The following is a 14,857-nucleotide window of genomic DNA, read 5'->3' on the forward strand; positions in this document are numbered from 1 at the left end:
TTAGTGGATCGTGTCGTGTTAACCCGTTTATTAATCGTGTCAGAAAACACCAACCTAAACACGACCTATTTATTAAACGTGTCAAAAATGTCAACCCAAACACGATCCATTTATTAATCGTATTAATCGTGTCAACCTGTATAATCTATTTAAATTAATATATTGAATAAATAATTAATATAATAATGACTTATTTAACACAGTCAAGATATGTTTAACATATTTATTGGTTAATTTTTTTTTAAAATAAATAAATTTTACCTATAAATATTAAAATTCACATTATTTATATTTAATATGTCATATAAACTTTCTTACATATCATTAGATTACAGATGACATATATAATTAATCATATCAATTTATATTAAAAGATCAATCCTAATCCAATTCATTTATTAATCATATTAATTATGTCAATCTAATTATAATCTAAACTCATTTATAATAAATTCAAATCCATTAATTTCACAGTGGTTTCGTTGTCCACCCGGATTGCCAGCGTTTAAGGTCATTTTTTGCGATTTCTCTAACCAGTCGATGTTTCGCTTGTCCCGAGCGTGTGAAAAACACAAACGATTTCACTTGAAATCTACATTCAAAGAAAGGAAGCTGACAAAGAGAAAATCCAATTATCCCAATTTCCCATAAAACGTTGTCTCTTCCACTCAGATCCATTAACTGCCATTTTCTTTTTCAATCCCAGTGAATGTCGAAGAAGTATATTGCCGGGGAGAGAGACTGATCGGGAACTAAAAAACGACTCGTCGTTTCTACGCTCCGATAGGGAGAGATCTGGATTTACAACAATGGAGAATCCTCAAGGTGGATCCGATAGAGACAACAAGTACAGCTCCTCGGCTTCTCCCGCCTCGGTCGTCTCCAATTTCTGGAAAGGTATTTCCGCGATTCAATTTTCTTGAAGAATTTCCATTTCTTGGAGAAACTTGGTGGGAATTTTTGAATTTTTGAGGGTTTGGAGCTTCCGATTATGTTTTGGAGTAGAAATTGAAGCAGTTGATTTGAATAGAAGTGGAGAAGGAGGGGAAAAAAGTTACCGTGAAGATGAAGATTTCGCTCAATTTGGCTAAGTTCTTCCATTTAGATGATTTTCTATTGATTTTAGTAATTGATTTCAATTTGGCTAAGTTTTCAATTTTTTGTTGCTACATTGAGCACGTTAAAGAGGAATGTTGCGGTATTTTGTGATTTGGATCGTGATTTAAACTGGAGTTATTATTTTCATGATTAAATCGGTTCAAATCAGCGATGTCTTATTCATTTGGGGGTTTGAATCAGTAGAAGTTGTGCATAATCATACTGAATTACATATTCCTATGCTGTGGAATGAGTAATGGTTTAAGAAAGTTTGAACACGTTCAGAACATGAATTGTGTATTAGAAGGGAAATGTTGAGAAGTTATCAGCTTGATAATCTGTTTCTTTGGAGGTCCCTTGGAAACTCTTTATATTTTGTTTCCTTTTGATTTCTTCTATTACAATTTGTCTCCTTATTGTCTCTTTTAATTAAATGGTATCGAAAGGTGTACTGACATGCCACCATAGCGCCTATGGATATATTATTCAATATATTTTTTCTTTTACTCTCTTTTGCAGAGTTTGATCTGGAGAAGGAAAGAAATGTATTGGACGAACAAGGAGTTAAAATTGCTGACAATCAAGAAAACAGCCAGAAAAACCGGCGGAAGCTTGCAGAAAGTACTAAAGGTATGTATTTACTCTGAACAAGCAGTACTGAACTTTGAATCTTTTAAGGGGAAGAAGTGATATAAGAGTTCTAAAAAGTTTGAGAGTCCCATTTGCTCCACTAATGGATTGTTGGTAAGGCAGGAAGAGATCTCAAAGGTGTACTCGTCGTTGTTAGTCCATTACTTACGTTCTTGCAGTTTGCACCAAGCTATTTGTACTGATTGGAAAATGTTTCTTTCTACAGAGTTTAGAAAAGCTTCACCAGAGGACAAGTTGACTTTGTTTAATTCTTTACTAAAGGGATTCCAAGAAGAAGTTGATAATCTCACAAAGAGAGCAAAGTTTGCAGAAAATGCTTTTCTTAACATCTACCAAAAAATTTATGAGGCTCCCGATCCATATCCAGCTCTTGCTTCAATTTCGGTAATTATCTAAACACGTTTCATTTACCCATTACAGCATGCGCCTGGCAAAGTTTTGACTTGATTGTTTTTGTGCCTGCTATGCTACCTGAATGATTTTTTGCAACTACGTTGAGGGTTTAAGGATATATGCATTCAGCAGGTGGTGAATTGGAGATTCTCCTAGTATTGTGTCAGCAACGGGAAAGTTTCAATTATTGATTTATGTACATGTGGATGAAATGAGAACTTATGATAATGAAAATGTCAACATATGTAAACTGCATGTCAGTCACACGAGTGTCTGTTCTGCTGTTCGGCATGCTGTTTGAAGGCTGTGTTCTCATGTTTGTGAAATACGTAAAGTCATATTTATCTGTCTCTCTCTATGTAGGAGCAAGATCAGAAATTGTCTGAACTAGAATTGGAGAATAGGAAAATGAAAGTTGAGCTTGAGGAATTCCGGACAGAAGCAGCTCATTTGAAGAATCAGCAGGCAACAATAAGAAGACTTGAGGAGCGCAACCGCCAATTGGAGCAACAGGTAACAATATTCCCCCTTTTGAGTTCTTTCATGTTTTTATTTTTATTTTTTCCTTTACTTTGTAAAGGATTCCTTATCCTCTTTTCCTTGTGTCATGATTCATATATTAGTATAAGAAAGTTTCCATATCATAAAAGGACAAAAAAAAAGTAGGACATAAATTACATATTATATGCTGTGGTTTAATATTTCTTGCATGTCTTCATCTTGAAGAATCGACAAATAACACTCCATGTTCAAAGAAAATAATAAGACAGAAATCCTAAAGTCATTCTGATAAAGGAGCCCAATCACGGGATTCCCCATTATTCAAATTCCAGAAAAAAAAATGAAATGAAATTCTTGTTGTGTGTTATTAGAATAAAAAAGTGAAGAAACTGACTGAATTAAACAATTGTAAGAGAAATCTATACCTAGATTTTCCTTTTCAACGCAATCTTTGGCATGTTTGTTCAGACGGAAGAAAAAGTGAAAGAGATAGTGGAGATCAAGCAAAGAAGTTTGGCAGAGGAGAACCAGAAAACACTTGAGGTCCTAAAAGAAAGGTATTACTTTCTATGATGGCCTTTTGAGTTATAATTTTTTTTTTTCCGGACGATATAGTTTTAGTTGATGAACATAAGAAAGGAGTTAACTGTGAGTTAGAACTGTGGAGACAGACTCTCGAGACAAATGGATTTAAGTTAAGTAGGACGAAAACCGAATACATGCATTGTAGGTTTAGGGGGCATTCACTTCACTAACTCAAATTTTATGATTCGAGTTAAAAAACTAGATTTGAGTTTTAAAAGATTTGAGTGTAATTTGAAATTTGGAGTTTAGTGTTTAGGTGTTGACTAATTTAACTTTTGAAATTTGAATTTTGTGTTTACTTGCACAAATACCAAACTCCAATTAATTGATATAAATTCAATTAAGAAATATATTTATCATAAAAAACCCAAAAAAAAAAAAATCTTCTTCTTCATCTTGGCTTTACTTGCAGTTGCAGACCAAAAAATTAAACCCAAATCCTAATCAGTTTTCACAGTCAAATATGTGACCCCGCAGCCCATCCTTACCCAATATCCCGCCGTCCATCCTCATCCCCACCCACAACCCCACTACACCTCAGAACCCAGCCAAGCTGCCTCCCAATTTTGCCGCCTATTTCGCGAACCTAACCAATCGCTCCGCCCACTTCTCGAACCCAGCCAATCGCGTTGCCAACTGGTAAACCAAATGAAGTCGCTTCCCCATCATGTCGGACCTCCAAACATTTACGTTATGAATCAAACCCAGGCATTCAAAGGCTTTCTTCCACAATGATGCTCTGGTTTTTTTTTTCTAAATAAATGAGAGAGTTTTTCTTGCTCGTGTCAGCCAACGGCAAGAGGGGAGGGCTCCGCAATTGGGTGATGTGCTATGGCAGAGGCGGAGAAGTGCTTCCGACGGGGATGCTTCACGACGACGACTGAGTCAATGTGATTTCTTTGATTTGATTGGGTTTGGGTGTTGTGAACTGTGAATAAGAGCTGGATTTTTTCAGTTTAGGGTTCAAAGCGAAGAGAAGAGGACTTAGAGAAAAATGGTGGTTTAATTTGTTGGTATTTACTTTCTTTCAGTGAACGTGAACGGAGAAGAAGAAGATTAAGGTTGGAGATGGGAACAAGGGAAGAATGTGTTAATTAAATGAGGGGAGTCGCATAAGCTTTTTGCAGAGTAGGCATAAGCTTTCTCCAACGGGAAGAAATGTCAGAAAAGCAGGAATCTACACTGTAGAACATGACTTGAGTAATGGGAGTTTGAGGGGACGGTGAAGTTTACTTACTCGAATTTCAAACTCAAGTTTGAGTAAGCGAACGCGTATTTTAGCCCAAAAAAAAACTCGAGTTCGCCTTATTCGAGTGTAAGGCATGAAGTGAACGGGCCCTTAGTAACTCAAGTAATCAGAGTGATGTAATTTCTTTAGATGGTGTGGAGATTGAGGCTTCTTGGAAGTTTAGGTACCTTGGGTCTATAGTGCAGTACGAAGGAGATATAGAAGAGAATATTCAACATAAGATTAAGGCAGGGTGGGTTAAGTGGAAGAATGCTACGAGAGTTTTATGTGATGGCAAGATGGCTATTAAGTTGAAAGGAAAGTTTTATAGGACTGTAATCCGCCCAGCTATGTTATATGGTAGTGAATGTTGGGCCATTAGGAGAACATATATCTAAAATGAGTGTGGCAAAAATACGTATGTTAAGATGGATGAGTGGTCATACGAGAATGGATCGCATAAGGAGTGAAGTTATTTGTAGTAAAGTAGGTGTAGCACCAATAGAAGATAAGGTGCACAAAGGCCGCTTGAGGTGGTACGGCATGTTCAACGTAGATTGTTAGAAGCACCAGTTCGTGCTTGGGAGGACATTCTTATACCTAATACTAGGAGAGGGAGGGGTAGACCAAGAATTACGTGGACCGAAGTAGTTAGGAAAGACATTCTAGATCTAGGCCTTCAGCAAAGTTTAGTTTTGAATAAAGCTGCGTAGAAAAGTGAAATTCATATAGCCGACCCCAATTAAGTTGGGATTGAGGCTTGTTGTTGTTGTTGGGAGAAAAGTAGATATAGTTTGAGTTATAATTTTGTTTCAATGAAATTGAGGTAAAGTACATTGGTTGTTAACAGTTTTGGGAAGAATAATCAATGTTGTATATTTTATTAAAGAGTACACGTGAATATATATAGGAAGTAAGGAAAGCTACTGATAAGCCATTGTTGCGTGATTTTTATGCTCGCAAGTGCACGTGTCGCAGACAAGTAATAAAGTGTACAGAATACGGATATTGTCCCACAGATAATGAATCACCAAGTGTACATGCAGAAATTAACTAGTTTACTCATTAAGAATGATAAAAAGTTGACTGTTCAAAAATTACCCAATTGATTTAAATGCAGAAATGTATAATAAAATGTAAGAAAAGATTAACCAGAAGATCAAAAATGCTAAACTGGAGTGTATGCAGCGGAGTGAATCAGCTAGACCCACTAATTTCCCCTTAGTTGCAAATATGACAGAATGCTGCAAGAATGCTATAGCATTTAAGCATCATGTTAACAGAAACTCATTTATTGAGCATAAGATTCTTCCGAAGTGTTTATGTGTACAGATTCTCCAACCATTTCCAGCATATTCCTTTGTGAATCTAGTTTTAGAATGCAAATTAAGCTCAGATTTCTTTATGTTATGCAAGATGAACAATATATTCCTATACCATTCACAAATCAACAAACTAAAACAAGATTATTGAACTTGCATCATCTATGTTGGATCCAACTAAAATTAACCTTTCTAGTATTAATCTTAGTCATATATTCTATGATCGATGGCCAGCCAAAAACAAAAATAAGCATTAAGCATAGATAGATGAACATGAAATAGAATTAATCAACATTCCTCAAGCAAACATCATCTTTACAACTTTGGTTCCATTAGCAGATCTAGCTTAACAATTAGTTCATGATGGTAATTACAGAAATCAGATTTCCAAAGTAATCCATGTATTAATTAATAGCGAAAATAACAAAGAATCAAGCTAAGAAGAGGAATCGAGGAGTTGGATTTTGGATCTTCTAGAGTTTCTCCTTGCTGCTGCTCTCTCTCTTGAATTTTTCTTCTTTTATTTCACGTCTCTGGTCCTGCCTTTGTTTTCTCCCTCCGTTCTGTGTTCTCTATTGCCTTCTTTTTTCCTTTTGTTTTCTTTTTTTTTTTCTTTTGTACTCGGTGGTTGCCCCCTTGTTTTCATAAAGCAATTCCTCTTTAGGGCAACAAAAAGGGCTGAGGTGTCAATTGATAGGGGCTGAAGTGGTCCACACTGCTGTACAGCTCAATCAGCTCACATGGGCCTTTTGTTCGTTTCCTCCAGGTAGTGCGCTGATGTCATATTTGCTAGCTGCACCTAGAATGCTGCCTAAATGCTGCAGTATAGTCATAACATTCTCCCTGCAATTTGCAAAATCACAACTTAGGCATATTTCAACCTCTTTTTTTACTCAAATCACTCATTCTTAACCCGAGAGCAGCACAAGTACAGAATTTAGCAAGATAAAATGCAAAATCAGAAAATCTAAGTTAAAACACAGAGAAAACAATGAAATACACTATTGGCTAAGCAAACTTTAAGCTAAAAATGCATAAGATAATTCTAATTTTTTAGAGTTATCACACCTCCAAACTTAAAGTATTGCTCGTCCTCGAGCAAGACACACCAAAAACATAAACGAGAGCTAAAAACAACAATGAATAAAAGAAAAGAAGCACAAGTTTTGTGAATGAATTCTCGAAAAAGTTACCCTAAAAAGCTGGATTAGGAACATAGCTTAAAGAAAAATACAATTTCCACCCAAGTGTTGAACTTAACTTCAACAAATTGCCTCTTCTCCAATTGGACCTTTCTTGTGTGTATGTGAACAGCCAAGTGCAATATTATAATTGTCAATCTAGATGGGATAATGCACACATGCTCTAGGCTAAGATCTATAAGCGCATTTTCAAACTCGATAGGCTCACTTTTCAACACTCTCTTTACTAATGTAGATCAACACACTACCAAGGATCAATAGGACTTTTTAGGCTTGAAATGATAGGCTAGGATGAAGGTAGAATATGAAATGATGTTTTGGCTCAATTCACCCTTAAAGCACATTAATAATTCTAGGACCTCAAAAAGCTCAAATAACATTCCCAAGTAACACCCCCAAACTCAAGTTTTTGCTTCCCCTTTTCCACCATATCTACTTTTATTTTTATTTTACCCCCTTTTTTTTTTTAAACTACCAAGAGATGCCACACTTGCCTTTTTATGCGAGTGCCAACATTGGTGATGAAGACACCCAGTTACTTAACAAGATGCAATTCACGGCGCTTTTTTTTTTCTTTTTTTTGCTTGCTCTTGCCTTGGTTTACCGTTTGACGCAAAAGTGAACATGGGTTCATGTTCACTCCTGGTTACTAAGCATTCCAAAACAGCGGAGCAAAGTTTTTTTTTTTTAGATTAATAAGGATAACTACTTGGCATCAAAAGCTCCCCCTACCCCCAAACTTAAAATCAACATTGCCCTCAATGTTGTGAAAGAGCAAGTAGGGTACCGAAAAAAAAAGGAACAAGGAGAAAGGTAAAAGTAGGTTCAACGGGCATACTAAGGAGTAACATGTCAAGGTAGGCTCAAAAAGCTCAAACAGTCCAAAGATGACCTAAATCACTTCTTTGGTAAGGTGCTTAACTAGGATTTCACCTCAAGAGTGCATCAAGTAAGTTCTAGACTTTGTAAGACCTAAGAATAAAACACATTTATACAATCTTTCTCTAGAAGTTTAATGAATCAATAACACCAGGCTAAGTGCTCAAATGAAGAAATATCACAAATATGGAAGAAGACAATCATGAAGAAGTTAAGGACAAAATTGTTACGTTCCTGCACCAGTAAGCAATCCAACAATAAAAAACAGAGAGAAATTACTTGAAAATGGGTCAAGTTCCTTTTATTAATTCTCACAAAATACTCCTCCGAGAGATGGATTCCATTCTCACAGGAATACAGGAAAATAAGAAGGAAATAAGAAAGGAAATGAGAACGATGAGGAATTCGAGGTTCCCCTGCCTCCTAATGGCCTGCTAACAGAAATTGTTCTTAATTCACATACACCTCCTTCCAACTTACTCGGCTGCCTAAATACACCTTTGCTAACAGACTCGTAACTAACTTGACACCTCAGCACCCTTTTTCCATATTTCCACTTCCATCCCTCTTTTCCTGCAAAATTCCCCTACGGCCCTTTCTCCTAGCATAGACCATCGTAATAGGGGGCCTAACATTACCCTCCCCTTCGAGAGCAACCTTGTCCTCAAGGTTGAAGGAGGGGAACTATAAGCGTGTGGCAGCTTCAGGCAACCAAGTGGACTCCCACGCAGGCAGGCCTTGCCACTTAATGAGCACTTCTGGCTCCTCGCGGCCCCCACCATTACGACCTGAGTGGCTAACACGTCTGCTGGCTGAACACATAATTCCAAGTCATCAGATAACTGGGAAGGTAGAGGATAGACAATAACAGCAGATCCCTTAAAAGGCTTTAGCTAATAAACATGGAAAACTGGGTGGAGGCGAGCATCGTCAGGCAAACGCAAACGATACGCCACAGGGCCAATGTGGTCCACCACTTCGAACGGCCCATAGAAGCGTGGGTTGAGCTTCTCATTGACGCGTCGTGCAAGGGACTTAAGCTGGTAAGGCCGCAGCTTGAGTAAGACTAGCTCGCCCACCTTGAAACTGAGCTCCCTTCTATGACTATCGGCGAATTTCTTTATGCGATGCCGAGCCAACACGAGATGAGATTTCAGCAGGTCCAACATGGCATTGCGTAGGGCTAGCTGTTCCTCCACTGCTGCCACGGTGCCCGGTGAATCTTTGAAGCGATAAAGGGCGGGGGGTTGCGGCCATAAACCATGCGAAAAGGGGTGAACTCTGTTGAGGCATTAAAGGTGGTGTTGAACCAATACTCTGCCCACGGAAGGAACGCCGACCATTGTCTTGGTTTATCCCCTGCGAAACACCCGCAAATACGTTTCCAAGCAACGATTCACGACTTCAGTTTGTACATCGGATTCTGGGTGATAGGCTGAACTAGTATGCAGCTTAGTACCCTGTAACTTGAATAGCTCGCGCCAAAACCCACTCATGAACACAGCGTCACGATCGCTCACAATTGACCGTGGTATTCCATGCAGCTTGACGATGTTTGTAACAAACAGGGCAAGCACCTGCTTGGCAGAAAACAGATGAGATAGGGGACAAAAGTGGGCGTACTTTGACAAGTGATCCACCACCACCAATATGGTGTCAAAGCCACCGGATTTTGGTAGGCCGTCCACAAAATCCATGGAGATATCGTCCCATACTTGGGTGGGAATAGGGAGGGGCTGTAAGAGGCTGGCAGGGGATAATGCTTCCAACTTGTTCTTCTGACATATCTCACAGTGAGCTACGTAATCCCGAATGTGCCGCTTCATTCCTCTCCAAAAAACCACTGCAGACAACCGTTTGTAGGTGCGTACAAAACCAGAATGTCCCCCAATTACTGAGTCATGAAATTCGTGGATCAATCGAGCTATCCAAGGGGAGTTTTCGACCAACACCAGCCTGTCTTTGTAGAATAGCAGGCCGTTCTTCAACGAATACCCTTCCAAAACTTCCCATTTTTCGAGTTTAGAAATGATAGGAGCCCACGTTGGTTCTGTACGTTGCTCCAGCTGAATGGCAGCGAAATCCCACGTGTGGGGTATAGTTAGAGCGGAGAGGAAGTCTCATTCCAGTTGCCCCGTCGGGACAGTGCATCCGCAACCCGGTTGGATGCCCCCAATTTGTACTGCACTTCAAAATCATAACCCAACAGTTTGTACACCCATCATAGCTGCTCGGGGGGAACTGTCGTTGACTCATCAAGAACCGCAGGCTTTGTTGGTCGGTTTGAACCACAAAGTGGCGGCCTAAGAGGTAGTGCCTCTATTTTTGTACTGCAAGAACCACCGCCATTAATTCCCTCCCGTAGATGGACTTCAAACGGGAAGAAGAGGCGAGTGCCTTACTGAAAAAGGCAATGGGTCTGTCCTCCTGCATCAACACCGCTCCCAAGCCACTTCCCGAAGCGTCAGTTTCGATAACAAAGGGTTTAGAGAAGTTGGGCATGGCCAAGACCGAAATGTGAGTCATTGCTGATTTGAGGTCTTCAAACGCGCGGGCCGCCTCATCTGTCCATCTTCGTCAACGGCCTTGCAATATTTCCATAGCCCTGGACAAATCGCCTGTAGTATCCGGTGAGCCCCAAGAACCCACGCACCTCTCTTGCGTTGCTCAACGGAGGCCATAAGGTGATTGCCTGTATCTCGGATGGGTCGGCCGTCACACCCCACGCCGAAATAATATGGCCCAAGTATTCCAGCTGCTGCTGGCCGAAACAACACTTTTTCTTATTGGCCCGCGAAATAATATGGCCTAAGTATTCCAGTTGCTGCTGGTTGAAACAACACTTTCTTATTGGCAACCAACCTCTCACGCTGCAATAGTCCAAGTACAACGGTGAGGTGCTGGCGGTGCTCTTCCCATGAGCGACTGTAGACCAAAATGTCGTCAAAGAATACCAAGACAAATTTTTGAAGATGTGGACGAAAAATGCGATTCATGAGAGCCTGGAAAGTGGCCGGTGCATTCGTCAGCCGAAGGGCATGACGAGAAACTCAGTGTCCCTCATGTGTGCGAAAGGCCGTCTTTTCGACATCTGCCTCATGCACTCGGATCTGGTGATATCCAGCTCGCAAATCCAACTTTGAAAACACCACTGTCCCATGGAATTCATCCAGTAGATCGCCGATCATCGGAATCGAAAACTTATCAGGAATGGATACTTGATTCAGCGCGCGATAGTCCACGCAAAATCGCCAGCTCCCATCCTTCTTCTTGACCAAGATAACCGGACTGGAATAGGGACTGCTACTCGGCCGAATAATCCCAGAAGTTAGCATGTTCGACACCAAGCGTTCGATCTCTCCTTTTTGGATTTGCGGAAACCGGTAAGGCCGTACGTTTGGCGGATCAACACCCTCTTTCAGCACAATCCGATGGTCCCGTCCTCGATGCGGCAGTAGCCCTATCGGAGTCTCAAACACCTTTTCAAAATTGTCAACAACTGTTTGTACCTCCACTGGAATCTCTCGGTTTTCTTCTTCCTTATCTAGCCCAGAAAACTCACACTCTTCAACCAGCAATCCAGCCCCATCCGGTGACAACGTCCGGACCAAGGAGCTCATCTTGACCGGCGCGTAGCACAGACTAGGATCACCCCTCCAAATCACCCAAGTTGGCCCCGCCTGGAACTTCATTAGGAATTTTGACCAATCCGCCCTTACTTCTCTGAGTGTGCTGAGCCACGACACCCCCATAACTAGATCCGCTCCCCCTAACTCAAAGGAAAAGAAGTCTTCTACCACCAAGTGACCTTGAATCCACAAATGCACCCTCCTACACACTCCCGTCTGCTTAACACTCAAACCATTACCCACTACAATGTTGTGACTTGCCGTGGAGTCCATCGGCAATTGCAACTCCCCCACCATTGTTTTTGAGATGAAGCTATAAGTTGCTTCGCTGTCCACAAGCACCACTACCTCTCAGCCTCCGATCCGGGATCGGAGCTTCAAGGTATTGGAAGATGACACCCCCCGCGTCGAGTTCAAGGACAAATCCACCTTCTCATTCGTGACCTCCTTCCCTTTGTCCTCCATTGACCGAGTTTCTTGACCATCGTCCCCATCTTCTCTGGAGTATTCCTCCTCGTCTGCCATAATTAATACCTGTAACTGCCTATTCTTGCAGTGATGTCCCGGACCAAACTTTTCGTTGCATTTAAAGCGAAGGCCCCTAGCCGGTGCTGTATCTCCTCCTCCGTGAGCCGGCGGTACGCCGACGCTGCACCGACCAGTGGAGGCGTTCCCAAACCATTACCTAGCCGTGCCCCTTGACCTATCACCGCTTCACTCTGGGGTTTGGATCGAAGGGGGCCCTCTGGTGAAAAGGAAGTGGAACTTGGGCCCTCAAAGGATCCCCCAGAACGTCCCCATAATTCAGAGCTGGGCCCTGGGCCCATCCAATTCCTTCTGACCCGGTCCGCCGTCTCATTACGGGCCTCTACCTGCCGAGCCAAGTCCATCTCATGTAGACCATTAGGCTGGTGCATCTTCAGTTCGGTCCGTATGTCTTCCCTCAGCCTATGGAGGAAAGCCCCCTTGAATTTGGCTTTGGGAACCCCTTGCATTTGCGCCGCCGTGGTCTCGAACTCGTCTCGATAGTCCGCCACTGATGCCTGCTGCCAGAGAGCCATCATTTGTTCCACCGGATCTACTTCTCTCGCGCGTACAAACCGCCGTAGCACTGCCGCCCTGAGTTCCTGCCAAGATCTGAACGGATCTTGCTCATCTGCCCACTGGAACCAGCCCAAGACTCTACCCTCCATGCACACCGACGCGACCACCACCTTTTCTTCTTCCTCCATGGCAAAGTATCGGTCGGCCCTAAACACCCATCCTTGTGGGTCGCCCCTGTGAAAAAGAGGCATTTCTAGTTTCCTTCCCCTGTGCTCCGCCCGTCCTCTCGGAGTCGGAGGCGTGTCCTGCCGAAATTCCCGTTCGTATCGCCAGGGCTCGTCGTGGCGAGGGGGCGGAGGCGGCGTCACGGGCCGAACATTCAGAGCTGGTCGTCAAGGGTCAGGGAAACGCTGCGGGCCCGCGTTGAACATCGGCGGCAAGGGTGGGTTCCGTTGGAGAAATTCCGCTTGCCGGAGAAGAAGGTTCTCCAGCCGGCGCACCGACCCTTGAACTTCACCCATCTGGACGCCGAGCTCGGTCACATCTTCTTAGAGTTTAGGGAGAGGCTCAGACATAGCTTCCACGATCTGCAACGCCTCGTAAAACGTATCCAGCTTCTGCTTGAGCTGAGGCAACTCCTCCGTCGGAAGCCGTTCACCGGAAGCGTCCGCCATGGATCCACTCGCTCTGATACCAAAATGTTACATTCCTGCACTAGTAAGCAATCCAACAATAGAAAACAGAGAGAAATTACTTGAAAATGGGTTAAGTTCCTTTTATTAATTCTCACAAAATACTCCTCCGAGAGATGGATTCCATTCTCACAGGAATACAGGAAAATAAGAAGGAAATAAAAAAGGTGTTGGAAAGAACACGGTTTTCCTATTTTAGGAAACTGTGTAATTGATTGATTGTGTTTCTGGTTTTATTGTTTCTAGATTTTAGGAGAGTTGACTTCTCTAATTTGTAAATTAGGAGATCCTTGTTTATTCTTTCCTAAATTAGGCTCTATGGTGTAATTATATATACATGTAAACAGCCCCTTGTTATATACACTTTTTGATTGATTTTCTTCATATATTGACTCTGAATTCTAAGATGGTATCAGAGCTCTAGGGATTTTAATTTTTTCCTAGGGATTTCATGACTTCTGTTTAATCGATCCTTGCTGTGTTTTTCTAGTTCTCATCCCATAACTTTTGCTGTGTTTTTTTTGGTTCTCATCCCATAATTTATTCCTTTGTCAAACAATTCTGGTTCTCATTCCAGAATTTATTCCTTTTGTCAACCGAGTCTTTCTTGCTGTTTTTCTTCTCTTCATTCCGCTTGAATCATGTCAAAAAACGCTGGAGATAGTCATACATCTGAATCTCAAGTAACCGGGGTTCAGCCAACTGAAGACAGTCGCTATGATGTCCGAGAACTGCCTAATATTCAGGCAGTGTACAAGCTGGATGGAAGGAACTATTTGAAGTGGTCTCAACTGGTGCGGACACACTAAAGGGCAGAGGAAAGCTGAGCCACTTGCTTGGTACTGGTCTAAAAAGGGAAGATCCAAAGTTCGATGCGTGGGATGAAGAAGATTCGATTGTAGCGTGATTTATTATTCCTCTCATTGTGAACTTCAGGAATTAGGTACGAGGTAGATGATTGGACGTGCTAGGGAGAGAGATGGCCTTTACTATCTTGAAGGACCTAGTGAACAACATAAATTTGAGGATGTTTCTTCCCTATCACTCTTCACCGAGTCACCTAAAACCAATAACAAAATATGGCTTCATCATCGTCGTCTTGGTCATCCATCATTCAATGTTCTTAAAGTCATGTTTCCTTCATTAGTCAATAAAATTGCTGTCGAAAGCTTTCATTGTGATGTGTGTGAGCTTGCTAAACACAAGCGTTCTGTTTTTCCAATAAGCAATAAAAGAACCTTATTTCCATTTACTCTTATTCATAGTGATATTTGGGGGCCTTCTACAGTTCCCAATATTTCTGGAGCTCGTTGGTTCGTTTCATTTATTGAAGATCACACTCGTATGACATGGATTTTCCTCTTAAAAAACAAATCCGATGTGAGTCTTGTGTTTCCAATGTTTTTTAATATGGTTAAAACCTAATTTGACGTGGGAATCAAACGGTTTCGATCTGACAATGCTAGAGATTATTTCAATCAAACTCTATCCCTATTCTTTCAACAAAATGGCATTATTCATGAGTCATCTTGCATCAACACCCCCAACAAAATGGGGTTGCTGGGTGGAAAAATGGCCACCTCTTACAAGTCACCCGAGCCTTCCTTTTCTAGAAAAATGTTCCAAAAAATTA

At 41.5% G+C, this 14,857-nt stretch overlaps 1 protein-coding gene across 1 annotated transcript in view; it reads left to right on the forward strand.

Annotated features, from left to right (window-relative positions):
* Positions 1–542: 542 nt before the first annotated feature.
* Positions 543–14,857, forward strand: part of LOC21387780 (protein CASP) — a 38,990-nt gene continuing 24,675 nt past the window's right edge. Inside the window, exons 1-5 of the mRNA XM_024163212.1 lie at positions 543–897; positions 1,618–1,728; positions 1,955–2,133; positions 2,506–2,655; positions 3,112–3,200. Of these exons, the coding sequence (XP_024018980.1) occupies positions 810–897; positions 1,618–1,728; positions 1,955–2,133; positions 2,506–2,655; positions 3,112–3,200 (617 nt within the window). The 5' untranslated portion in view covers positions 543–809. The remainder of the gene's footprint in view (positions 898–1,617; positions 1,729–1,954; positions 2,134–2,505; positions 2,656–3,111; positions 3,201–14,857) is intronic.

This window comes from Morus notabilis, unplaced genomic scaffold (assembly GCF_000414095.1).
Source record: "Morus notabilis unplaced genomic scaffold, ASM41409v2 Scaffold899, whole genome shotgun sequence".
Lineage (NCBI taxonomy): Eukaryota > Viridiplantae > Streptophyta > Magnoliopsida > Rosales > Moraceae > Morus > Morus notabilis.